The following is a 27,845-nucleotide window of genomic DNA, read 5'->3' as shown; positions in this document are numbered from 1 at the left end:
CCTCCTCCAGACCCCTCTGTCATCCTCCAGGCACCTTTGTCCTCCTCCAAACCAATCTGTCCTCCGCCAAACACCTTTGTCTTTCTCCTGATCCCTCTGTCCTCCTCAATACCCCTTTGTCCTTGTCCAGGCAGCTTTGTCCTCCTCCTCCAGACCCTGTTGTTATCTGCCACATCCCTCTGTCCTCTCCAGGCTTTAGGGGATCAGGCATGTTTGAAACAATATTTAATCAGGCAGGTCGGACGCTCTGATGGGCTCAACTTGAGTATCGAGCATAATGGAAGTCAATGAGGAACTCAAGCATTTTTCCAGCAGACCCTCCCACGAGGTCTGGGGGGCAGTAAAATTGCTGAAAAGGATGTAAACAGAGCTCAAATAAAATGGGAAGAGCATGGGGAAGACGCATGGATGCATCTCTGACTCCCAAGTTGCTGCCAGGAAGAAAATAAATAGATAATTTTAAAAAAATAACGGGGGATCACCCTCATTTTTGATCACCAGCCAATGTAAAGCAGACAGCTGGGGGCCGGTGTTATCAGGCTGGGAAGGTTTACGGTTGAGTTTAAGCTTTTATTCAAATAAACTATTTTGTCTTGTGTACCTGGTTTATTAACTCTATACTTGCTGGATTAGTATTGGGGGTGTCTGATAGACGCGTCTCCATTACTAACCCATGGGCTTGATGCAGTTGACACTACACAACTGAATTCAACTCCAAAAAGTATTACCCCGATTTCCACCGCAAACGCCAGAATTGGAGCATCTAATGTGATACTCCATTTCTGGGGCGGCTGCGGGCTGCTATTATTTAGGCTGGGAAGGGGACAATAACCATGGGCCTACACACCCTGATAATACCAGCCTCCAGCTGTCTGCTTTACCTTGGCTGGTTATCAAACATAGGGGGGAGATCCCACATGTTTTTGTTTTTTTTTAATTATTTATTTATTAGGGTAAACCAGGCTAAACGCCCTTTAGTGCCACATGAAAGGCAATATAGGGTGCAAGTGTACAAACCCTGCTCTAATCTAAGCTCTCCCTTATACATGAACTCTCCCTGACCTGCAGTGATCCGAGCATCGCACCCCATGGTCTCCTATAAGATCCAGTGACACGATGCAGCTGGCCAATCACAGTAATGCCAGTAGCCAACTTGTCCACAGCATTACCGTGCAAGGCAGGCAATCCCTGCATGTTGACTGGTTGTCAACAGCCACAAACATACAGACAGGGACTCAAGCATGGCGTCCGAGCACCCCGATGTTTGATTGGCTATGAAGCAGTGGCGAGCACGTTCACCTCTAATCACAATGTATTACTGGATCCCTCACAGAACAGGAACCAAAGGTACCGGAGATCTGCGGATCACATGTGACATCAGCACAAGACTTTAATAATCTGTGGCTAAAGTATAATACAGGAGGCAACTCAGGATCAGTAATGTAATGTATGTACACAGTGACTGCACCAGCAGAATAGTGGGTGCAGCTCTGGAGTATAATACAGGAGGCAACTCAGGATCAGTAATGTAATGTATGTACACAGTGACTGCACCAGCAGAATAGTGAGTGCAGCTGTGGAGTATAGTACAGGAGGTAACTCAGGATAAGTAATGTAATGTGTGTACACAGTGTCTGCACCAGCAGAATAGTGAGTGCAGCTCTGGAGTATAATACAGGAGGCAACTCAGGATCAGTAATGTAATGTATGTACACAGTGACTGCACCAGCAGAATAGTGAGTGCAGCTCTGGAGTATAATACAGGAGGTAACTCAGGATCAGTAATGTAATGTGTGTACACAGTGACTGCACCAGCAGAATAGTGAGTACAGCTCTGGAGTATAATACAGGAAGTAACTCAGGATCAGTAATGTATGTACACAGTGACTGCACCAGCAGAATAGTGAGTGCAGCTCTGGAGTATAATACAGGAGGTAACTCAGGATCAGTAATGTAATGTATGTACACAGTGACTGCACCAGCAGAATAGTGAGTGCAGCTCTGGAGTATAATACAGGAGGTAACTCAGGATCAGTAATGTATGTACACAGTGACTGCACCAGCAGAATAGTGAGTGCAGCTCTGGAGTATAACACAGGAGGCAACTCAGGATCAGTAATGTAATGTATGTACACAGTGACTGCACCAGCAGAATAGTAAGTGCAGCTCTGGAGTATAATACAGGAGGTAACTCAGGATCAGTAATGTAATCTATGTACACAGTGACTGCACCAGCAGAATAGTGAGCGCAGCTCTGGAATATAATACAGGAGGTAACTCAGGATCAGTAATGTAATGTATGTACACAGTGACTGCACCAGCAGAATAGTGAGTGCAGCTCTGGAGTATAATACAGGAGGTAACTCAGGATCAGTAATGTATGTACACAGTGACTGCACCAGCAGAATAGTGAGTGCAGCTCTGGAGTATAATACAGGAGGTAACTCAGGATCAGTAATGTAATGTATGTGCACAGTGACTGCACCAGCAGAATAGTGAGTGCAGCTCTGGGGTATAATACAGGAGGTAACTCAGGATCAGTAATGTAATGTATGTACAGAGTGACTGCACCAGCAGAATAGTGACTGCAGCTCTGGAGTATAATACAGGAGGTAACTCAGGATCAGTAATGTAATGTATGTACACAGTGACTGCACCAGCAGAATAGTGAGTGCAGCTCTGGAGTATAATACAGGAGGTAACTCAGGATCAGTAATGTAATGTATGTAGACAGTGACTGCACCAGCAGAATAGTGAGCGCAGCTCTGGAATATAATACAGGAGGTAACTCAGGATCAGTAATGTAATGTATGTGCACAGTGACTGCACCAGCAGAATAGTGAGCGCAGCTCTGGAATATAATACAGGAGGTAACTCAGGATCAGTAATGTAATGTATGTGCACAGTGACTGCACCAGCAGAATAGTGAGTGCAGCTCTGGAGTATAATACAGGAGGTAACTCAGGATCAGTAATGTAATGTGTGTACACAGTGACTGCACCAGCAGAATAGTGAGTACAGCTCTGGAGTATAATACAGGAGGTAACTCAGGATCAGTAATGTATGTACACAGTGACTGCACCAGCAGAATAGTGAGTGCAGCTCTGGAGTATAATACAGGAGGTAACTCAGGATCAGTAATGTAATGTATGTACACAGTGACTGCACCAGCAGAATAGTGAGTGCAGCTCTGGAGTATAATACAGGAGGTAACTCAGGATCAGTAATGTATGTACACAGTGACTGCACCAGCAGAATAGTGAGTGCAGCTCTGGAGTATAACACAGGAGGCAACTCAGGATCAGTAATGTAATGTATGTACACAGTGACTGCACCAGCAGAATAGTAAGTGCAGCTCTGGAGTATAATACAGGAGGTAACTCAGGATCAGTAATGTAATCTATGTACACAGTGACTGCACCAGCAGAATAGTGAGCGCAGCTCTGGAATATAATACAGGAGGTAACTCAGGATCAGTAATGTAATGTATGTACACAGTGACTGCACCAGCAGAATAGTGAGTGCAGCTCTGGAGTATAATACAGGAGGTAACTCAGGATCAGTAATGTATGTACACAGTGACTGCACCAGCAGAATAGTGAGTGCAGCTCTGGAGTATAATACAGGAGGTAACTCAGGATCAGTAATGTAATGTATGTGCACAGTGACTGCACCAGCAGAATAGTGAGTGCAGCTCTGGGGTATAATACAGGAGGTAACTCAGGATCAGTAATGTAATGTATGTACAGAGTGACTGCACCAGCAGAATAGTGACTGCAGCTCTGGAGTATAATACAGGAGGTAACTCAGGATCAGTAATGTAATGTATGTACACAGTGACTGCACCAGCAGAATAGTGAGTGCAGCTCTGGAGTATAATACAGGAGGTAACTCAGGATCAGTAATGTAATGTATGTAGACAGTGACTGCACCAGCAGAATAGTGAGCGCAGCTCTGGAATATAATACAGGAGGTAACTCAGGATCAGTAATGTAATGTATGTGAACAGTGACTGCACCAGCAGAATAGTGAGTGCAGCTCTGGAGTATAATACAGGAGGTAACTCAGGATCAGTAATGTAATGTATGTACACAGTGACTGCACCAGCAGAATAGGAAGTGCAGCTCTGGAGTATAATACAGGAGGGAACTCAGGATCAGTAATGTAATGTAATGTATGTACACAGTGACTGCACCAGCAGAATAGTGAGTGCAGCTCTGGAGTATAATACAGGATGTAACTCAGGATCAGTAATGTATGTACACAGTGACTGCACCAGCAGAATAGTGAGTGCAGCTCTGGAGTATAATACAGGAGGTAAATCAGGATCAGTAATGTAATGTACACAGTGACTGCACCAGCAGAATAGTGAGTGCAGCTCTGGAGTATAATACAGGGGGTAACTCAGGATCAGTAATGTAATGTATGTACACAGTGACTGCAGCAGCAGAATAGTGAGTGCAGCTCTGGAGTATAATACAGGAGGTTACTCAGGATCAGTAATGTAATGTATGTACACAGTGACTGCACCAGCAGAATAGTGAGTGCAGCTCTGGAGTATAATACAGGAGGTAACTCAGGATCAGTAATGTAATGTATGTACACAGTGACTGCCCCAGCAGAATAGTGAGCGCAGCTCTGGAATATAATACAGGAGGTAACTCAGGATCAGTAATGTAATGTATGTACACAGTGACTGCACCAGCAGAATAGTGAGCACAGCTCTGGAGTATAATACAGGAGGTAACTTAGGATCAGTAATGTAATGTATGTACACAGTGACTGCACCAGCAGAATAGTGAGTGCAGCTCTGGAGTATAATACAGGAGGTAACTTAGGATCAGTAATGTAATGTATGTACACAGTGACTGCACCAGCAGAATAGTGAGTGCAGCTCTGGAGTATAATACAGGAGGTAACTCAGGATCAGTAATGTAATGTATGTGCACAGTGACTGCACCAGCAGAATAGTGAGTGCAGCTCTGGAGTATAATGCAGGAGGTAAGTCAGGATCAGTAGTGATGACTTACTCTGCTGTATGTGACCTATAATTTGGTAATTGATCCTCTCTGGATATTTTATAAACAGGTATTTCATACATTTCTCCCTGTTGTAGCTGCAGATTGTGGGGAGATTCGGGAGCGCTGTATGGACAGGAGGCAGGAAGAGCGGCGGTGTCTCTCACTGTCCGGAACTTTTGCTGTTAATAAAGTTTTCTCCGTCCCTTACTGATGACGTCACACAATAATGGCGCCTTCCGTGTGAACAGCGTGTTCAGTGCTGCGGCTTCCTGTAACCTGGTGACCGAGTATTAATGCCGTCACAGCTCAGAGCGGAGGTAAGAATCAGCCAGTGACGGGGCAGAATGGAGGCTGGCGGAACTACAAGTACCAGCATATCGACCCGTCAGTGAATAGTAACCAGGTCACCTCAGGAGGCTTAGACCTGCCCTGAGCCGAGAGGGGGAGACGGCGGGGGGGCTCCGGGTAAACCAAGAGGAGAGACGGCGGGGGGCTCCGGGTGATCCGAGAGGGGAGACGGCGGGGGGCTCAGGGTAAACCGAGAGGGGAGACGGCGGGGGGCTCAGGGTAAGCCCAGAGGGGAGACGGCGGGGGGCTCAGGGTAAGCAAAGAGGGGAGACGGCGGGGGGCTCTGGGTAAGCAAAGAGAGGAGACGGCCGGGGCTCAGGGTAAACCAAGAGGGGAGACGGCGGGGGGCTCAGGGTAAGCCCAGAGGGGAGACGGCGGGGGGCTCAGGGTAAACCGAGAGGGGAGACGGCGGGGGGCTCAGGGTAAGCCCAGAGGGGAGACGGCGGGGGGCTCAGGGTAAGCAAAGAGGGGAGACGGCGGGGGCTCAGGGTAAACCAAGAGGGGAGACGGCGGGGGGCTCAGGGTAAGCAAAGAGGGGAGACGGCGGGGGGCTCAGGGTAAGCAAAGAGGGGAGACGGCGGGGGGCTCAGGGTAAACCAAGAGGGGAGAGGGCGGGGGGCTCAGGGTAAACCAAGAGGGGAGAGGGCGGGGGGCTCAGGGTAAACCAAGAGGGGAGAGGGCGGGGGGCTCAGGGTAAACCGAGAGGGGGAGACGGCGGGGGGGCTCCGGGTGAGCCCAGAGGGGCGGCGGCGGCGGGTGGCTCCGGGTGAGCCCAGAGGGGCGGCGGCGGCGGGTGGCTCCGGGTGAGCCCAGAGGGGCGACGGCGGGTGGCTCCGGGTGAGCCCAGAGGGGCGACGGCGGGTGGCTCCGGGTGAGCCCAGAGGGGCGACGGCGGGTGGCTCCGGGTGAGCCCAGAGGGGCGACGGCGGGTGGCTCCGGGTGAGCCCAGAGGGGTCACAGTGTGGTGCCCAGGCAGATTTGAGAGGGGTCACAGTTGAGAGCTCGGAGTGAGCTGAGAGGGGCAACGGCTGGGGGCTCTGGATGAGCCGAGGGGGCAACGGCTGAGGGCTGGCCTGGCCACAAAATTGGAGCGGGACGAGAATTTTAGAGAGCATAAGAGGTGCTGAATATGGCGGGGAGGGCAGCAGAGGGTGATATTAACCCCGTGCTGTTCTCTGAAGGACGAGTTGTAGTTTTGGATGACGCTGATCATTTTACCATGTAATGTGCAAAAAAATAGGAAGAAAAAATCCTGGTGCAGGGAGGATCCTGTACAAACACGTCATCTCGCCATCAGATTTTTGAAGTTTTGTTTTCTCCAATTTTTTTTGCGCAGTAAAAATGATCTGAAATCCACTTTCTCCCGGTTGCTGCCTTCACGCTCCAGACTTGTACTTTTCTTATTTTAGTGGTTTTGAAAAAAATGTAAAACTTTGTAAAACCAAACAAAATAAATGAATTTTGTTTTATGTCGCCATCATTTGAGTCCCTGAACTTAATTTTCTCCCTCAGTGGAACAGTGTGAGGGCTTTATTTTTTTAATTGCATCTTTTTAGGGATGGTGCATTGACCGAACAAACAGCAACTCTTTCGTTTTGACTTGTTTTTAGTGTTGAGCGGACCCGGACTGGAAAAATCCGGATCCGCGCAGTTTCAGCGGTACATCTGGGTGCACGATCCGGATTCGGCAAATTTTTTTTTTTTTCTCCCTTCCCTGTCCCTTCCCTGTCCCTTCCCTGTCCCTTCCCTGTCCCTTCCCTGTCCCTTCCCTGTCCCTTCCCTCTTCCCGGATTCCTCTTCTCATTGACATATATTGAGCCGGATTCCAGATCGGATCTCGGACCTCCTTGTCAACCCGCCACTGATCCGCCGGACCCGGATTATTACCAATCCGCTCAACTCTACTTGTTTTCTTATTTTTCTCTTTGTTTTTACCTTTATAGGTTTATTAATTTTGAACTTTTATGGATGCGCAGAAACGAATGGTTTTTATTTTTGAACTATGAAAAGTCTGCAGATTTGTAGTTTTCTTTTAATGTCTTTAACTTTTTTTTAACCCTTTCATCACACGTTGTTTCCTTTTTTCATTTTTGGCTGATCAGATCAGCCAACGTGTACAGGTAAAGGAGCGGGTTTAGCGTGTGACCCCCGCAATCAAAAGTAGGGACACCACCCTGGTTAATGTCTTCATAGGGATCTTGAACCTGTGGTCGCCCTATAAAGCTGTTCAGGTCCATGCATAGAATTTGCTGCCCGCTTGCAATGTTCCTTGTTTTGACTTTTGAGCTGAGCCATAAAGTGTCTATCCAGTATGGCGATCTCTCCGCTAACCCTGGGGTCCATCATGGCAATTATTACCCACTTATAGTTTGGTTTTTTTTTTCCAGGTTTGAAGGGAAATGAAGCCTCAGAAATCAAAGAAGAGTGGCCGAGCCCAGACAAAGCTACAGAGAAAAGGCATCAAAATAACCGGAAAATGGAAGCCTGTGGCGCTGGACCCCAGTCTTTTCGCAGAAGAAAACATGGATGAAATCATCTGCTTTGAGGAACTGACTGACTATACATTAGTGAAGACATCCAGCGAGTTGATCAAAGATATGCGAAAACGGAAACGCAGGCCTGACGAGGCGGAAGACGAGGGGGAGGGAAACGTTACCGGGAAGAAGAAAAACAAAAAATGTAAGAAGAACGTCGGAGCCAAGAAAGTGAGAGAAGAGTCAGACGATGAGATGGAGGAAGTAATATTTGGAGAAGAGGAGCAGGAGGATAATGACACGGCTGCTCCTGATGAAGCAGAGGCCGGAGCAGCAGAAGAAGACGACACTCCTAAGCCATCGAAAGCCAAGAAGAGAAAGAAGAAGAAAAAGCCGAAAGTTAAAGAGTCCAAGACGCAAGAAGAGGCTCCAGTTGCCAAACCTGCAAAGAAAATGAAGAACTGGGCAGCCAGGGCATTAACTGGAGCAGCTGGGAAGAACGTGGACATTTCGGCCTGGAAGGACCTCTACGTTCCACCTCCAGTCCTCCAAGCTCTCAGCTATTTAGGGTTTTCCTCTCCGACCCCAATCCAAGCGCTAGCACTGCCCTCTGCCATCCGCGACAAGATGGATGTTTTAGGTGCAGCAGAGACGGGTGAGTGTGCCAGACATATGTTATATCGAAGAGCATTTACAAGGAATATTTGCTGTCAGGGAATAGAAACCCTCTTGTTTACTGATGAAAAAACAATTCAGCAGATCCAGTCCAGATGATCCTCTTTGAGCGCATCGACAGCTGGTTTACCAACGGTTTGTATCAGTCTGAACACAGAGGATCATCTAGACTGGATGCAATTGTAACAAACCCTCAGCTGTAAAGGGTTTTTGTTCTGATAATTACAGTTTATCTGTCTACATTGCAGACTGTATCTCTTTAGAAAATCGTCCAGACCGGATTCAATTGTAAGAAACCCTGGTGTGGTATTAGAGATAATCAGGAATGTTTTATTCATTGACCACAAGCAGAGATCTTGAAAATAGAGATCATTAGCAAGACTAAGCATGCAAAGTGACTACATGGGTATCCCGGTCTGTGACATTATATCCCACCATTGGGACCCACATTTATCCCCATAATGCACATTCAGAAATGGAGGTGTCTGTGGATTTTCCAAAAAAAGGGCCAGATGGGGATAATTCCTTAAGGGTTAAAAAATGTATACTATCCTTAGATTACAGCAAAATGGCAGCATTATACAAAATCAGAGGTGACGTCAATGGTTCCCCGTGGAATAATAATACTATTTATATAGCGCCAACATATTCCGCAGCGCTATACAATTCAGGGGGGACTTGTACAGACAGTATTAGACAATACAAAATAACAACATTAAGATACCAGGAGGAGTGAGGCCCTGCTCGTAAGCTACAGTCTGAGGAAATAGGGGAGACACAAAAGGTGAATGGGGGGAGAAAAGCTTGTCATATATGGTCCAGCCATCGATTTAATAGGGGATTCAAAACCAGCTGCGTGGACCGGTCACCAGCCAGAAGTTATACAGGTACAGAGTGTAAAAAAGTTCATGAAGGAACCAGAAGATACAGGGGACAAGAATTGGAAGTAAATTATGAGGGGCAGAAATGGACTAGATTAGATCAGGGCGGTGAGGTGATAGGCTAGTCTAAAGAAATGGGTTTTTAGGGCCTGCTTAAAGGTGTGGATGTTGGGAATTAATCGGATTGCTCTTGGTAGTGTGTTCCAGAGCATAGGCGCAGCTCATGAGAAAAAGACGGGAGTGGGAGGTTCGAATTGTTGAGGATGTCAGTCTTAGGTCATTAGCAGAACGGAGGGCACGGTGTTGTGAATACATTTTCCAGTTTGGGTCTCCCTCTTGTGGTCAGTGCTGGCGGTGCAGTTGACTTGTTGAATGGGAGCCAGACACCTGTGGAGGACTGGCAATCAGGTCATTCAGATTGGGCCTATATAACTGAGTAGCTTTTTCCATTTCCTTGCCGGTGCTCAATGTATCTCCTGTGTGCTAAGGACATTCTGAAACCAGCTCTTCTCTCTACCAGAACTCCTCTCAGATAAGTGGTCTTTGTACCTCTGCTTATTGTTTCCACTTTCTTGTAGTTTTTTCTGTTTTGGTACTGTTGCTTGATTCCTATTTTGTCTGTGTGGAGTTCTTGGTGGAACTGAATCATTCCCTGCTGGGAGTGTCTGTGTACCTGTACCTTTCTCCATGTTCTGCTATGTATTGTGTTTTGTCATGCTTGGTATTAAATTCAGTTCCTCATCTATATTAGTGTTTTTGGATCCCAGTAACACCAGAGTACTGATTTAGTGGGGGAGAGCCTGTGTAGGCCCAGGGCTTTTCCATATCAGGAGTGCTGAGACTTATTAGGGTTTTTTTATGGCTGCAGACAGTTGCTCTTTCCTGTCCTTTCCTCTAAAGATAGTTTGGGCCTCATCTTTGCTGAATCTGTTTTCTAGCTTTGTATTGTTTTCCTTTTATAACTATCTGTCTTACTATCCTGCTGGTATATGTTGGTGTGCATTTTTCACCACTAGTGCCGTGTCCCCCATGTGTATTATTCCATCCGTCATCTGGGTGGTTCCATTTGATTCATTTTACCTAAATCTATTGTTAATAAAGCAATTTGAAGATTATACTGTGTATATTACTTGTTTTGGCTGTAAGATTGGTGTTATTTCCTTTATCACCGTAGTCTTTACATGTGGGGGACTACCTATCTATCTTTGGGGACTGCTCCAAGGCAGATCAGCTTTTCTTATATTTCTATCTGTGAGAATATTTAGTTCTCTGGCTGTGTCGAGGCGACCAGGTCATCGTAGGCTCGTCCCACGGCTACTTCTAGTTGTGTGTCAGGATTAGATCTGCAGTCCGTTAAGGTTCCAGCCACACTGGTTTCTTTTTGGGTTTCCGCATTTTTGTCCTTTTTTTTTTACTGATCCTCCTCGGTCACTGAATCATAACAGCATGGGTGGGGTGAAAGACGGAGATGTAGGGCGGTGCAGAACTGGGGAGAGGACGGGCAGGCGATAGACAGAGATGAGGAGGAGATGTAGGGCGGTGCAGAACTGGGGAGAGGACGGGCAGGCGATAGACAGAGATGAGGAGGAGATGTAGGGCGGTGCAGCACTGTGGAGAGGAAGGGTAGGGTGGTAGATATGAGGAGGAGATGTAGGGCGGTGCAGCACTGTGGAGAGGAAGGGTAGGGTGGTAGATATGAGGAGGAGATGTAGGGCTGTGCTGCACTGTGGAGAGGATAGGTAGGGTGGTAGATATGAGGAGGAGATGTAGGGCGGTGCTGCACTGTGGAGAGGATAGGTAGGGTGGTAGATATGAGGAGGAGATGTAGGGCGGTGCTGCACTGTGGAGAGGATAGGTAGGGTGGTAGATATGAGGAGGAGATGTAGGGCTGTGCTGCACTGTGGAGAGGATAGGTATTGTGGTAGATATGAGGAGGAGATGTAGGGCTGTGCTGCACTGTGGAGAGGATAGGTAGGGTGGTAGATATGAGGAGGAGATGTAGGGCGGTGCAGCACTGTGGAGAGGATAGGTATTGTGGTAGATATGAGGAGGAGATGTAGGGCAGTGCAGCACTGTGGAGAGGATAGGTAGGGTGGTAGATATGAGGAGGAGATGTAGGGCGGTGCTGCACTGTGGAGAGGACATGCAGGGTGGTAGACAGATGAGGGAGGAGATGTAGGGCAGTGCAGCACTGTGGAGAGGATAGGTAGGGTGGTAGATATGAGGAGGAGATGTAGGGCGGTGCTGCACTGTGGAGAGGACATGCAGGGTGGTAGACAGATGAGGGAGGAGATGTAGGGCTGTGCAGCAGTGTGGAGAGGATGGGTGGGGTGATGGAGATGAGGGGGGAGATGTAGGGCGGTGCTGCACTATGGAGAGGATAGGTAGGGTGGTAGATATGAGGAGGAGATGTAGGGTGGTGTAGAACTGTGGAGAGGACGGGTAGGGTGGTGTAGATCTGTGGAGAGCTTTGTGGGCGAGTGTGACAAGTTTATATTGGACTCTGTAGCGGATAGGCAACCAGTGCAATGACTGGCACAGAGCAGAGGCATCAGTGCAGCGGTTGTAGAGGAAAAGAACCTGGCAGCGGCATTCAGGATGGATTGGAGAGGGGAGAGTTTATGGATTGGAGAGGGGAGAGTTTAGTAACAGGGAGACCAATTAGTAAAGAATTACAATAATCCAGGCGAGAATGAATGAGAGCGACAGGAAGAGTTTTTGCAGAGTCAACGGTAAGAAAAGGCCGAATTCTAGAGATGTTTTTGAGGTGGAAGTGATTGAAGGAATGTGGGGAGCGTTGTGTGAGAACTCCAACCATCAGAAGTGTCTGGGTCTGTTGTGGGACTTTTCCTCTTTTGCTCCTGTCAGTATTTTCCTATAAATAAGCCGTCACCCACGTGTTTCATTGTCGTTCTTCTGCCATAAAATCCGGTGGGCCCTAGTCTTAATAACGGAGATCCAGAGGCCCCGTTACATCTTTTTTCTTCTGACATGAATCCTATGATTTTGTTTCATTTCAGGAAGCGGTAAGACCCTCGCCTTCGCCATCCCCATGATCCACTCTATACTGAAATGGAGGAAAGCTCAGGAAGACGGAGCCTCAGAAGAAGAGAAGGACGAGGAGACGGCGGAGGATGAGGAGACAGAAGTGACTGAGGACCCTGATACAGATGTGAAGGAGAAGACTGGAGAAGTGGACGATGACCATGAGGAGGAGGAGGAGGATGATGAGGATTCCTCCATGGGCTGCGTGAAGGTTGTGAAAGATGTCGATATTAATTTCAACTTTGCTCCCCTGGAAGCCGCCCCCCAGAGCAACACCAAACGACCGCTGCTCGGACTGGTGGTGACCCCGACTAGAGAGCTGGCCGTGCAGGTGAAACATCACATCGACGCCGTGGCGCAGTTTACCGGTGAGAGCTGAGTCTTTATATTCACTACATGTGAGGTCCTCTAAAGCCTTAAAGAATCGCCTCATTAGATAGAAGAAGCATCAAAGCTTTGTATTCTCTGAGACTTTATGACCTGACCCCGCTCCTCCTTCCAGGGATTAAAGCGGCTATAGTGGTCGGGGGGATGGCCCCCCAGAAACAGGAAAGGGTGCTAAATCGGAGGCCGGAGATCGTCATCGCAACCCCGGGGCGTCTGTGGGAGATGATTAAGGAAAGACACCCGCATCTGTGCAACCTGCGGAAGCTCCGGTGAGTGGGGGAGGGGGTTCCAGGTCCGGTCCCATATATTATTATAGCGCCATTTATTCCATGGCACTTTACATGTGAAAAGGGGATACACATAGTAGGGACAAGTACAATAATCATAAACAAAAGAAGTTACAGACTGGTACAGGAGGAGAGAGGACCCTGCCCGCGAGGGCTCACAGTCTACAGGGGGATAGAGATCCCTTCCCGCGAGGGCTCACAGTCTACAGGAGGATAGAGGTCCCTGCCCGCGAGGGCTCACAGTCTACAGGAGGATAGAGGTCCCTGCCCGCGAGGGCTCACAGTCTACAGGAGGATAGAGGTCCCTGCCCGCGAGGGCTCACAGTCTACAGGAGGATAGAGGTCCCTGCCCGCGAGGGCTCACAGTCTACAGGAGGATAGAGGTCCCTGCCCGCGAGGGCTCACAGTCTACAGGAGGATAGAGGTCCCTGCCCGCGAGGGCTCACAGTCTACAGGAGGATAGAGGTCCCTGCCCTCGAGGGCTCACAGTCTACAGGGGGATAGAGATCCCTTCCCGCGAGGGCTCACAGTCTACAGGAGGATAGAGGTCCCTGCCCGCGAGGGCTCACAGTCTACAGGAGGATAGAGATCCCTTCCCGCGAGGGCTCACAGTCTACAGGAGGATAGAGGTCCCTGACAGCGAGGGCTCACAGTCTACGGGGGATAGAGATCCCTTCCCGCAAGGGCTCACAGTCTACAGGGGGATAGAGATCCCTTCCCGCGAGGGCTCACAGTCTACAGGGGGATAGAGATCCCTTCCCGCGAGGGCTCACAGTCTACAGGGGGATAGGGATCCCTTCCCGCGAGGGCTCACAGTCTACAGGGGGATAGAGATCCCTTCTCACGACGACTCACAGTCTACAGGGGGATAGAGATCCCTTCCTGCGACAGCTCACAGTCTACAGGAGGATAGAGGACCCTGCCCGCGAGGGCTCACAGTCTACAGGAGGATAGAGGACCCTGCCTGCGAGGGCTCACAGTCTACAAGGGATAGGTGAGGATACAGTAGGTGAGGCTAGAGCTGATTGTGCGGCGCTGTATCAGACTGAGCGTTACGGCAGATTGTAGGCTTGTCGGAAGAGGTGGGTCTTCAGGTTCCTCTTGAAGCTTGTCAAGGTAGGTGAGAGTCTGATGTGTGGCAGAGCATTCCAGAGTATGGGGGAGGCACGGGAGAAATCTTGTACGCGATTGTGGGAAGAGGAGATGAGAGGGGAGTAGAGAAGGAGATCTTGTGAGGATCTAAGGTTGCGTGCAGGTAAGTACCGGGAGACTAGGTCACAGATGTAGGGAGGAGACAGGTTGTGCATGGCTTTGTATGTCATGGTTAATGTTTTCAACTGGAGTCGTTGGGCAATGGGAAGCCAGTGAAGGGATTGGCGGAGAGGAGAGGTCGGGGAGTAGTGGGGGGAGGGGTGGATGAGTCGGGCAGCATAGTTTAGAATAGATTGTAGGAGTGCGAGACTGTTAGAAGGGAGGCCACAGAGCAGGAGGTTGCAATAGTCCAGGCGGGAGATAATGAGGGCATGTACTAGGGTTTTTGCAGCTTTTTGGCAAAGAAATGTACGGATCCGGGAAATATTGAATGTCTGAAGGCTTCTATTCCCCATCCAGATCCCTGTTATTTAAAGAGCTTGAAAGGTAAAAAGTGCCCCCAATTATTATTATTTTTGATATAAAGCGGAGTAGTAGTAAATGTGGCCTCTGCTGCGGCTTTTGTTCTCCACTGATCGGATATTCTCACCCTGCAATCCCCTTAAAGACTCTTTCTGACATTTGTCAGTTTTGGGGAAAGCTGGGTGAATACGGTATGATGCCTGCACAGTGGGGTGCAGCGCTGCTCCTTTCCACCGCGGCCATGTCATTTCTGCAAATATCTGAGTCACCTGTGCAGTGGGCAGGTCTCGCAATGCCGTGCAGACATGTCACCCGCAGCGCTCGCCTCCTGACGAGGGAGGGATCGACGCCGGGGAACCCCTTAACTGTGGAGAAGGGGGGGTCATGCAGAAACGTTTTGTGTCAGTTGTTTCCTAAGCTGCATAATTATCACTATGGCTGATAGAACATTTCCCGGACGAGTTAGGACCTGAGTTCAGTCTTGTCTTGTCGCTACAGGTGCCTGGTCATCGATGAAGCGGACCGGATGGTGGAGAAGGGGCACTACGCTGAGTTGGCGCAGCTGCTGGAGATGCTGGGCGACTCGCACTACAACCGCAACAGACAGACCTTTGTGTTTTCCGCCACCCTGACCCTCATCCACCAGGCCCCGAGCCGCCTGCTGCAGAAGAAGAACTACAAGAAGATGGACAAGGAAGGCAAGCTGGAGAGTCTGATGGCCAAGATCGGCCTGAAGGGCAAACCCAAGGTGATAGACCTGACCAGGACGCAGGCCACCGTGGAGACCCTGACCGAGACCAAGATCCACTGCAGCAGCGACGAGAAGGACTTCTACCTCTACTACTTCCTGCTGCAGTACCCGGGCAGGACCATGGTGTTCGCCAACAGCATCGACTGCATCAAGAGGCTGACGTCGCTCCTCACCATCATGGAGTGTAACCCCATGCCCCTCCACGCCAACATGCACCAGAAGCAGCGGCTCAAGAACCTGGAGAGATTCGCAGAACGGGAAAGGTGACCATTCTCCGTGTATATATATAATGATTGAGACTAAAATTCACACAGAGGAAGGAGGAGGGTCCACAGCAGCACAGAGGATTGTAACCGACAAGTACGCTGACCTAGTGAGAAGTGACAGGGAAGCCATAATCACAACCTTCTCCTTCTTTCTCCTAACAGCTGTATTCTCCTCACCACCGACGTCGCTGCCCGAGGTCTCGACATTCCCAACGTCCAACATGTCCTGCATTACCAGGTACAGACCCTACACTGCAATATACAGATATTATACTCCAGAGCAGCACTCACTATTCTGCTGGTGCAGTCACTGTGTACATACATTACTGATCCTGAGTTACCTCCTGTATTATACTCCAGAGCTGCACTCACTATTCTGCTGGTGCAGTCACTGTGTACATACATTACATTACTGATCCTGAGTTACCTCCTGTATTATGCTGCAGAGCTGCACTCACTATTCTGCTGGTGCAGTCACTGTGTACATACATTACATTACTGATCCTGAGTTACCTCCTGTATTATACTCCAGAGCTGCACTCACTATTCTGCTGGTGGAGTCACTGTGTACATACATTACATTACTGATCCTGAGTTACCTCCTGTATTCTACTCCAGAGCTGCACTCACTATTCTGCTGGTGCAGTCACTGTGTACATACATTACTGATCCTGAGTTACCTCCTGTATTATACTCCAGAGCTGCACTCACTATTCTGCTGGTGTAGTCACTGTGTACACATATTACATTACATACATAGGCATTTCTAGAAGAAGGTTTTACTTAAAAAAATCTTTGTGGACTCAACAGAGTTTAAAAAAACGGCGTGTGTACATGCTCCACAAAAGTACTGCATAAAAAGCAGAGTCCTTGTGTACATTAATTACACCCATAATAAAACTGCAGAGCTGCACTCACTATTCTGCTGGTGCAGTCACTGTATATATACATTACATTACTGATCCTGTATTATACTCCAGAGCTGCACTCACTATTCTGCTGGTGCGGTCACTGTACATACATTGGGGCTGTATATGTACTGTCACGTCATTTGCAGATCCCCAGGACCTCTGAGACCTATGTGCACCGCAGCGGCCGGACAGCTCGAGCCTCCAGCGATGGCCTCAGTTTGCTTCTGATTGGGCCGGATGATGTGGTGAATTATAGGAAAATCCTCCGGACTCTGGAGAAGGATGACGAGATCCCACTGTTCCCGGTGGAAGAGAAAAGCATGGATGGAATTAAGGTACAGAGGCTGTCATCCATTCTGCAGCCACTGGAGGGCGATGTATCGGTGTGGTGCGTCCAGCATTTCTCCATCCTCTTCGTACGTGCACCCATTAGTGACGGCCGCCATTGCTTCTCTCACCAGGAACGCGTCAGTCTGGCTCGGCAGATCGAGAAGGTCGAGTATTTCAACAGTAAAGCCAAACAGCAGAACTCCTGGATCCAGCAGGCGGCAGAGGCCCTGGAAATGGATCTGGACGATGATGACTTAATAGGTAAAAAAACAAAGTACAGTCACCCCCAGAGCTGCATTCACAATTCTGCTCACTGATACTGGGAATCCCATGTAGGCTTTCCTCTTATTTATTGTACTTATTTATATATCGCCATCCTATAACACAGCGCTGTACAGACATCATCCTCACCACTGTCCCCATTAGGGCTCGCTATCTGCACATGCCTCGAGCTATTTCTTTGAGGGTCATTGGACAGGACTTGAGGAGCGGAGACCTGAGCGCGGGCAATGCGTCCTGACACCGTCCTCTGAGAACCACAGTGTTCTCTGAATGCATTGTCTATGAGCAAAACCTAAATTACATGCGTATCCTGATTGTGTTCCTCATACTGTGCCCCCCATTTTACTCCCCTTTTTCTTCGGCGCTCTATTGGGAGACCCAGACGATTGGGTGTATAGCTACTGCCTCCGGAGGCCACACAAAGCATTACACTAAAAAGTGTAAGGCCCCTCCCCTTCTGGCTATACACCCCCAGTGGGATCACTGGCTCACCAGTTTTCTGCTTTGTGCGAAGGAGGTCAGACATCCATGCATAAGCTCCACTGTTTAGTCAGCAGTAGCTGCTGACCATATCGGATGGAAGAAAAGAGGGCCCATACTAGGGCCCCCAGCATGCTCCCTTCTCACCCCACTTGCGGTTTGTAAGGTTGAGGTACCTATTGCTGGTACGGAGGCTGGAGCCCACATGCTGTTTTCCTTCCCCATCCCCCTGAGGGGCTCTGAGGAAGTGGGATCTTTCCGGCCACCAAGCCCTGAGGCCGGGCTCCATCCACAGACCCATAGAACCTGCTGGATGTGGAGCGGGAGTGCCGTTCAGGGACAAGGCCCTGCAACTTTCAGGTACTCTGTGTCCCCGTATGGCAGGCCACGCACACTCCAGGCTTGCTGGGTGTGCTAGTGCGCCGGGGACTGTAGCGCTGTGCGCTGGGCTTATAGTCCCTGCAGATTACTGGGGGACTTTACGTGTGGGGACCGCCGCGCCGACCGCCCCTGGAGCGGCGGCGCAGCTGCGACTTGTAGTGCGCCGGGGACGCGCCGACCGCGCTTTTACGGCGGCGGCGCTTCTAACTTTAGTCCCCGGCTTTTGCGGCCTAGCGCCGCTTCGTTCCCGCCCCCACCCTGTCACTCAGGGAAAGGGAGAGACGCTGTTCTATAGCAGCGCCGAGGGCTGGAGCCTTATTTGCATTCTCCAGCCCCCTTCACTAGACACAGTGGGCGCCGGGTTCCCGCTCTTGTCTCGGGCACGCCCTCGGCCCGCCCCTCTCCTCTGGACGCCGGCAGCCATTCCGGCACGCAGAGCGGGAAAACGGAGACAAGCGCTGAGCTACCAGCACAGGATTCCGGCGCCACACACCCGCTTTTGTGCGGGCGGTAAACGGCAACTAAAGTGCTGACCCACTAATGCCGAAGTGTCCTGTTGTACTTTTGTACGGTCGCTATTCAGGATGCAGACCTAGAAACAGCAGCAAAAGATCAGGGGTGCTAAAGCACAGACTCTATGTGCTGCTTGTCTTGCATGTGCTGCAGTGTCATGTGTCCTTTATGCTTGTATGCTTTACATTGCACTGTAAGGGCTATTCTTGGCTGTCTACCCGCCTAGATGGCTAGCCAGCGGCAGCAAACAGCAATGGTGCTAAGGCACAAGCTTTCAATGCTGCTTGGATTGCATGTACTGCAGAGTTTATTTTCATGCTTGTACATTCACTGCATGTCGCTATTCTTGGCTAATGCTCCTTGATGACCAGACAACAGCAGCAGAAAAGCAAGGGTGCTAAGGCACAAGCTTTCAATGCTGCTTGGATTGCATGTGCTGCAGTGGTTATTTTCATGCTTGTATGCTATACATTCACTGTATGTCGCTTTTCTTGGCTAATGCTCCTGAATAACTAGACAACGGCAGCAGAAAAGCAAAGGTGCCAAGGCACAGGCTTTCTATGCTCCTTGTACTGCATGTGCTGAAGTGTTTATTGTACTTCATGCTTGTATGCCATACATTGCACTGTACGGTCGCTATTCTTGGCTAATGCTCCTAGATGGCTAGACAGCAACAGCAAAAAAAAAAAAAAAGCATGGGTGCCAAGGCACAGGCTTTCTATGCTGCTTGTACTGCATGCGATACTGTTCCAGGACCCCCAGTGTGTGCAATTACTCAACGGGGTCTCTGCTACAGGTGGCCAAAAGAACCACCTGTGATCCCTGTCCAGGGACAGGGACGGAGTTGCAGTTTCCGCTGATATATTGTCTGTGACTATGACTAACATCTTACAGACTTTGCAGTCCAGACAGACCTTGGGCAATGTTGATTCAATGCCCCTGGCCACCCTGATTTCGAAACAAATCATGGCTCCAGGAGGGTCCCATGCATCCCAGGGTGCAGGCTCTGACACGGACGACAGTCCCAGACGGCCTAAGCGAGCTCCCTAAGAACGGCCCTCGACTTCATCACAGTACTCTCTGTATGATGATGCAGACGTAGCTGTTCAGGACTCTGATCCTGAGACCGCTCTCAATCCGGATACACCGGATGGTGACGCTATAGTGAATAATCTTATAGCGTCCATCAATGGAAGGTTGGGTATTTCTCCCTCAACTCCTCCAGTGGAGGGGTCAGCTTCACAGCAGAAGAAATCCCTATTTCGGTATCTCAAGCGTATATTGAGTACTTTTCTGGTCACTCTGACTCCAGAGAAGCAGTCCAGGAACACCACGCTTATCCCGATAAGCGTTTCTCCAACCGTATTGAGGATACGCGTTGTCTCTTTCCCCCCTGACGTGCTCAAGCGCTCCAAGGGTGGATCCCCCAATCTCCAGGCTTGCGGCTAGATCTATAGTTGCAGTGGAAGATGGGACTTCACTTAAAGATGCCATTGCCAGACAGATAGCCCTATCGGCGGGTCGGTTGCCCCGGCATTCGCAGCCATAGAGGCACTCCAAGCTATTTCAGCTAGTATTGCGCAGAGGGACGCGGTCACATGTACATCTTGGCCGCAGTAGCGTCCTTCACCTCGCAATGTCGGCATTGCGACTCTAGCTGTTTATGCTGTCCTGGACTCTACGAGCCGTACGTCAGTGGCGTCCGCCAACTCCGTGTTGTTACGCTCCTAGTGTTAAGGGATTGGAGCAGATGCTGCTTCCACAAAAGTGCTTAACCAGATTGCCTTTATCTGGTGACAGACTGTTTCGTGAGCGGTTGGATTAAATCATTCAACTGTCCAAGGGTACGGATTCTTCCTTACCCCAGCTATCAAACAAGACCCATCAGGAGAAGGGACAGTCGAGGTTTCGGTCCTTCCCAGGCTCGGGCACGTCCCAATTGCCCTCGTCCAACAGGACTCAAAAGGCTCAGAGGGGCGCAGGTTCCTGGCGGGCTCAATCACGCCCGGAGAAGGCAGCCGGAGGAACCGCTACCAAGGCGGTTTCCTCATGACTTTCAGCCCTCTCTCTCCGCGTCCGCGGTCGGTGGCAGACTCCCCCGCTTTAGCGACATTTAACTGCCACAGGTCAATGGCCGGTGGGTGAGAGACAGTTTGTCGCAAAAAACTTCCTCACCGGCCGAGCCGAGGCTCTTCTGTAGGCAGTAGGAGTCGTAATCCCGGTTCCTCCTCAGGAACAAGAGACACTTTTTACTCCGATCTGGTCGGGGTGACAAAATAGGACGACTCCTTCCGTTCCGTTCTGGACCTTAAACTGCTCAACAAGCACGTGAAAACCAGGCGGTTCCGGATGGAATCCCTCCGCTCCGTCATTGCCTCAATGTCTCAAGGAGATTTCCTAGCATCAATAGACATCAGGATGCTTATCTCCACGTGCCGATTGCTCCAGAGCACCGGCGTTTGCTACGATTCGTTATTGAAGACGAGCATCTTCGGTTCGTAGCCCTACCCTTCGGTCTGGCGACAGCCCCACGGGTTTTCACCAAGTTCATGGCAGCAGTGGGACCACTCCCGCACTCTCAGGGTCACCCTGTGATCCCTTACTTAGACCATCTACTTGTCAAGGCACTCTTTTAAGAGGCATGCCAACACAGCCTGAACATGGCGCTGGAGACTTCCCAGAGTTTCGGGTGGGTCCTCAACTTTTCAAAGTTAAACCCAATCGCTGGCATATCTTAGCTTGGGGTTTCACACTCTCTCAGCGATGGTGAAGCTTCCACTGGACAAACAGCGGTCACTACAGACGGGGGTGCAGTCTCTCCTTCAAGGAGACACCTCATCCAGAGGCAGTCCCTTTCACGCAGTTTCATCTGCGTCCACTTCAATAGAACATTCTTCGCTAATGGGAGGGGAAGTCGATGTCCCTACACAGGAACGTCCCCCTTTCTCAGACGATCAAGGACTCTCTTCAGAGGAGTCCACTCTTCAGATCAATTGTCTGGAGCTCTGGGCAGTGTATATTGCCCTGCAAGACTTCCTGCAGTGGCTGGAAGGCAAACAGATCCGAATTCAGTCGGACAATCCACAGCGGTGGCATACATCAACCACCAAGGCGGACTACGCAGTCGGCGAGCCTCCCAGGAAGTCCGCCGGATTCTGCTAGGGGTGGAAGACAGAGCATACGCCATATCCGCAGTTCACATCCCGGGCGTAGAAAACTGGGAAGCAGACTTCCTCAGTCGCCAGGGCGTGGACGCAGGAGAATGGTCTCTGCACCCGGACGGGTTTCACGAATCGGCACAACAGCAAGGTCCCGGTTTTCATGACGATCAAAGAGCTCTGGCGACAGGCATCTCACGGTCGGTCAACCGTGGGCACTACCAGACCGGCCAGACTTACTGTCCCAAGGGCCGTTTTTCCATCTGAATTCTACGGCCCTGAACCTACTGTGTGGCCATTGCGTCCTAGATCCTAGTGTCCTCAGGATTATCCCAAGGGGTCGTTGCCACCATGAGACAGGCTATGAAGCCCACGTCTGCTAAGATCTACCACGGAAGTGGAAGATTTTCTTTTACTGGTGCTCTGTACAAGGAGTGTCCCCCTGGCCATTGGCATTGCCTACTTTTCTTTCCTTCTTGCAATCTGGGTTGGAAAAGGGCTTGTCGCTCGGCTCCCTTAAAGGGCAAGTCTCGGCGCTATTGGTGTTTTTTCAGAAGCGTCTAGCACGACGTCCGCAGGTACGCACGTTCCTGCAGGGGGTTTGTCATATCGTCCCCCCGTACGAGCGGCCGTTAGATCCATGGGATCTGAACAGGGTACTAGTTGCTCTCCAGAAGCCGCCTTTCGAGTCTCTGACGGATGTTTCACTCTCTCGACTATCACGGAAAGTGGCCTTTCTGGTAGCGATCACGTCTCTTCGGAGAGTGTCTGAGCTAGCAGCGCGGTCATCCAAGGCTCCCTTCCTGGTGGTCCACCAGGACAAGGTAGTGCTGCGCCCCATTCAGGAGTTTCTCCCTAAGGTAGTATCCTCGTTTCATATTAATCAGGATATCTCCTTACCTTCCTTTTGTCCTCATCCGGTTCACCGGTATGAAAAGGATTTACATTTGTTAGATCTGGTGAGAGCACTCAGAATCTACATTTCCCGCACGGCGCCCCTGCGCCGCTCTGATGCACTCTTTGTCCTTGTCGCTGGCCAGCGCAAGGGGTCGCAGGCTTCTAAAGCCACCCTGGCTCGATGGATCAAAGAACCAATTCTGGAAGCCTACCGTTCTGCGGGGCTTCCGGTTCCTTCAGGGCTGAAGGCCCATTCAACCAGAGCCGTGGGTGCGTCCTGGGCATTACGACACCAGGCTTCGGCTCAACAAGTGTGCCAGGCAGCTACCTGGTCGAGTTTGCACACTTTCACCAAACATTATCAGGTGCATACCTATGCTTCGGCGGACGCCAGCCTAGGTAGAAGAGTCCTGCAGGCGGCAGTGGCCTCCTCGTAGAGGAGGGCTGTCTTGCAGCTCTAACTTGAGGTATTTTGTTACCCACCCAGGGACTGCTTTTGGACGTCCCAATCGTCTGGGTCTCCCAATAGAGCGCCGAAGAAGAAGGGAATTTTGTTACTTACCGTAAATTCCTTTTCTTCTAGCTCTTATTGGGAGACCCAGCACCCGCCCTGTTGTCCTTCGGGATTTTTGGTTGTTTGCGGGTACACATGTTGTTCATGTTGAACGGTTTTCAGTTCTCCGATGTTACTCGGAGTGAATTTGTTTAAACCAGTTATTGGCTTTCCTCCTTCTTGCTTTAGCACTAAAACTGAGCAGCCCGTGATCCCACGGGGGGTGTATAGCCAGAAGGGGAGGGGCCTTACACTTTTTAGTGTAATGCTTTGTGTGGCCTCCGGAGGCAGTAGCTATACACCCAATCGTCTGGGTCTCCCAATAAGAGCTAGAAGAAAAGGAATTTACGGTAAGTAACAAAATTCCCTTCTTTTTTTTTAAACTCGTTTTATTGAAAGTTAAGTAAAACATTACATAAAAGAATAAATCAGCAAATTGTTCAGTGAGACAGTGTACATGTAACTGGTTGGTCTTCAGGATAATAAAATAACAACAATCAAATCAGCGTCCATTATTTCAGCATATCCAAAGAGCATCAAACATAGCAAAGGTGTTAGCTCGCGAGATACATCCAATTCAAGGCAAAAGAACTCATATTGTCAAGGAGAGTGCAACCCAAGTTTCGGGGAACTCGTGGTATCCCTGATATAGTGTATCATGAATCACATGTGTCTCCTTTCTGCCTACCGGGCCACTACTGGCTATTATTGCGATAATACTGCCTGTAGGTTATCCGCAAGAGAACCAGGAGATCCGCCAGTCAAGGGCGACCTCATCCATCTACCCCAGATTTTGTCAAATTTAGTTGAGGAGCCTCTTGTCTTGTAAACAAATTGTTCAGACGGGATTATAGCATTTACCAATGCAATCCAAGAGGCTCTAGTTGGGGAATGAGTGCTCATCCAATTTAGTATAATGCCCTTCCGGGCCAGAAAAAGAACCTTCTTTATTAATAGATTCTCATCATGGGACCAGGAGTGTACATCTACCACCCCAAATAGACACAGGACTGGGCACATAGCAACCGCTTTTTGAAATATGGCGGAAAGAGTCGTTACAATCTCACTCCAATAGGAGAGAATGACTCGGCAATCCCATATCATGTGCCAGAAATCAGCACCGTCTCTCCCGCATCTCGGACAGCCCATCCCCACCGAATTATTCAGCTTTTTCATCTTGTTCAGTCTCTGTGGAGTAATATAACTTTGGTGTATTATATATAATTGGATCAGTCTATTGTTAACAGCGGGAGAGACCAATGTGTGGGATTCGACAATGTCGTCCCACACTACATCATCAATTTCAGGGATCCTGGCACTCCACTTCTCACGGACAGAAAGAGGATTATTCATGGCCTTGGCCCGAATGAGGGAGGAATATAGTTTAGAAATAAGACCACCAGGGCCCTGTGATCTAATAATTCCAATGACTGGGAAGGAAGAGAATCTAACCCCACGACCAGAGAACTGAGCTCGAAAGGCGTGCCTAATCTGGAGATACTGAAACCCATGAGATTCCGGCAAATCGAATTCTGTCCGCAGTTGTGCAAAGGGGCGGAGTTCAGCGTCCCGGACCAGTGATCCCAGGGAGATTATTCCGCGATTCCTCCATTCACCAAATCCCGGCAACCCACAAAAATGTGGGAGGTCCAAGTTATCCCATAAGGGCGTCTCAGTTGGTACATCATGGAATCCAAATACGGCTTTAGCCTCTTTCCAGATCCTGGCCCCCAATTTATGTATCGGGAGGACACGACCCTCAGGGGACCTCCTGTGATCCGTCAGTAACGGCCACAGGAGATCCACACCTGTGAACTCTGCCAGGAGCCCCTCCGGAGAACCCCCAACTCGGGGAAGTGTCCATGGACCCAAATATTTCAATTGTCCGGCCAGATAGTAAATATAAAGATCAGGAAGGGCCATACCCCCCATATCCTTGGGTCTTTGTAATTTGGCCAATTGGACCCTTGATCTGGACGAGCCCCAGACAAAGGTAATCATTAGAGATTCCAAGGACCGGAAGAAAGAGCGAGGAATCTGCACGAATACATGCTGGGTAATATAGAGACACTTTGGTTGCACTATCATTTTAAGGAGATTAATCCTTCCCGCCACTGACAGTGGGAGTTGGCTCCATCTATTAAATTTCTCCCCGAAGTACGCTAGTAAGGGGGCTATATTTCTCGCTATCATCTCCGCAGGGCTTCCCGCCAGTATAATTCCGAGATATTTGAAATGATCCACCACCGGAACCCTGCATATGTGGTTGTACACCAGATCCTCTCTGTTCCGAGACAGAAAGAGGAGGTACGATTTTGACCAGTTTATTGACAGACCGGAGAACTCCCCAAATCGATCAATCAATTGCACAGCTCTGGGAATGGAGGAATCCGGATCAGATGCAAACAGTAACAAATCGTCTGCGTACAAAGATAAACGTTCATCTCCCTTACTATGTCTCACCCCCCGGTAGACTGGGTCTGCCCGAATGCGCACCGCCAGCGGTTCCATGGCAAGGGCGAACAGGAGAGGGGATAGGGGACATCCCTGTCTGGTTCCCCTCCCCAAAGGGAAAGTTTCCGACACACCACCGCCCACCTGAATATTAGCAGATGGAGCTTTATATATGATCTCAATCCATCTGATAAATTCGTTGCCGAAACCAAATGCCCGCAGCACCTCCAGCAGGTATGGCCATTCTATAGAGTCGAAGGCTTTGGCTGCATCCAGGGAGACCAAAGCCCAATCCTCCTCTAACTTGGTGCCCATCTGTAAAACCACCTGCGCCCTCCTCAAATTATCCGAGGTACTCCTACCCGGGATGAATCCTGACTGATCCTCATGTACTATAGAGGAGACCACTTTTCTTTGTCGCTCTATTGGGAGACCCAGACAATTGGGTGTATAGCTACTGCCTCCGGAGGCCACACAAAGTATTACACTTAAAAGTGTAAGGCCCCTCCCCTACTGCCTATACACCCCCCGTGGGATCACGGGCTCCTCAGTTTTCATGCTTTGTGCGAAGGAGGCACACATGCACGCATAGCTCCACTGTTTAGTCAGCAGCAGCTGCTGACTTTGTCGGATGGAAGAAAAGAGGGCGCATACTTGGGCCCCCAGCATGCTCCCTTCTCACCCCACTTTTGTCGGCGGTGTTTGTTAAGGTTGAGGTACCCATTGCGGGTACGGAGGCTGGAGCCCACATGCTGCTTTCCTTCCCCATCCCCTTAGGGCTCTGGGTGAAGTGGGATCCTATCGGTCTCCAAGCACAGGAGACCGTGCTCCGTCCACAGCCCCTGGGAATCTGCTGGACATGGAGCTGAGTATCGTCAGGGACAGGGCCCTGCTACATTAAGGTACTCTGGGTCCCCGTACAGATCGCGCACACACACCAGCATTGCTGGGTGTGTTAGTGCGCCGGGGACAGCAGCGCGGCGCGCTGGTGCTTTACTCACTGCAGCTTTGCTGAGTGAGTCTCTGTATTAGGAACTGCCGCGCCGGCCGCGGCTGGCGGTTTTTTACACTGCGCGCGGCTGGGACGTGTGGTGCGCCGGGGAACTTCCGCGCTGGCCGTGCTTATACGACGGCCGCGCTTATAAATCGAGTCCCCAGCTTTTGCGGCCTAGTTCCGTTTCGTTCCCGCCCCCAGGCCTGCCAGTCAGGGGAAGGGCGGGACGCTGGTCAGAACGTCAGCGGTGAGGGCTGGAGTCTGCTTAGCATACTCCAACCCCCCTCACTAGGCACAGTGGGACGCTAGTTTCCCGCACTTTGTCTGGGGCACGCCCACGGCCCGCCCCTCTTCACAGGACTCCGGCAGCCATTCCTGTTTGCAGTCTGAGTGGAGAAGGGACACGAGCTCTGGGAGACCCAGGCACGGGATTCTGGCGGTCACACACCCGCTTTTCAGCGGGCGGTAAGCAGCCCTCGAGGGCTCACCCCACTAGTGCCGCAGTGTTCATTTGTACTTTATGCTTGTATGCTATACATTGCATTGTACGGTCGCTATTCTTGGCTATATACCCTCCTAGATTGCTAGACAACAGCATGTCGTCCGCAAACAGCAAAGGGGCCAAGACACAGGCTTTCTATGCTACTTGTACCGCATGTAAGGCTGTTCTACCTGCAGGTGCCACTGACCCCCATTGTGTGCAATGTTCGGCCCCTGTAACACTTGCTCAGTCGGGGCCTCTGCTAGAGGTGGCCCAAGGAGAACCACCTGTGAACACTGTCCAGGTGACAGGGACGGAGTTTGCAGTTTTTGCTGATAAACTGTCGGTGACTATGTCTAAAATCCTTGAGACTTTGCAGTCCAGACCGGTAACTCAGACCATGGGCACTGTTGATTCAAGGCTCCCTGGTTCCCCTCTTTTGGAACACATCCGTGCTCCGGGGGGGTCCCATGCATCCCGGGGTGATGGCTCTGACACGGACGACAGTCCCAGACAGCCTAAGCGAGCTCGCTATGAGCGACCCTCGACTTCATCACACTGGTCAGGGTCCCAGCAGGAGGACTCTCTGTATGATGAGACAGAGGTTGCTGATCAGGATTCTGATCCTGAGACCGCTCTCAATCTGGATACTCCTGATGGTG

The 27,845-nt window shown here is 50.2% G+C and overlaps 1 protein-coding gene across 1 annotated transcript in view; it reads left to right on the top strand.

The window, feature by feature from the left end:
- The first annotated feature begins 5,212 nt into the window (after window positions 1-5,212).
- DDX24 (DEAD-box helicase 24) overlaps window positions 5,213-27,845 on the top strand; it is a 45,072-nt gene continuing 22,439 nt past the window's right edge. Inside the window, exons 1-8 of the mRNA XM_075331193.1 lie at window positions 5,213-5,338; window positions 7,757-8,498; window positions 12,420-12,812; window positions 12,947-13,100; window positions 15,231-15,746; window positions 15,912-15,987; window positions 16,807-16,995; window positions 17,122-17,251. Of these exons, the coding sequence (XP_075187308.1) occupies window positions 7,769-8,498; window positions 12,420-12,812; window positions 12,947-13,100; window positions 15,231-15,746; window positions 15,912-15,987; window positions 16,807-16,995; window positions 17,122-17,251 (2,188 nt within the window). The 5' untranslated portion in view covers window positions 5,213-5,338; window positions 7,757-7,768. The remainder of the gene's footprint in view (window positions 5,339-7,756; window positions 8,499-12,419; window positions 12,813-12,946; window positions 13,101-15,230; window positions 15,747-15,911; window positions 15,988-16,806; window positions 16,996-17,121; window positions 17,252-27,845) is intronic.

The sequence above is a fragment of the Anomaloglossus baeobatrachus genome, chromosome 12 (genome assembly GCF_048569485.1).
Source record: "Anomaloglossus baeobatrachus isolate aAnoBae1 chromosome 12, aAnoBae1.hap1, whole genome shotgun sequence".
Lineage (NCBI taxonomy): Eukaryota > Metazoa > Chordata > Amphibia > Anura > Aromobatidae > Anomaloglossus > Anomaloglossus baeobatrachus.
Note: the sequence above shows the minus strand (reverse complement) of the source record. Positions and strands in the feature narration are given on the sequence as shown.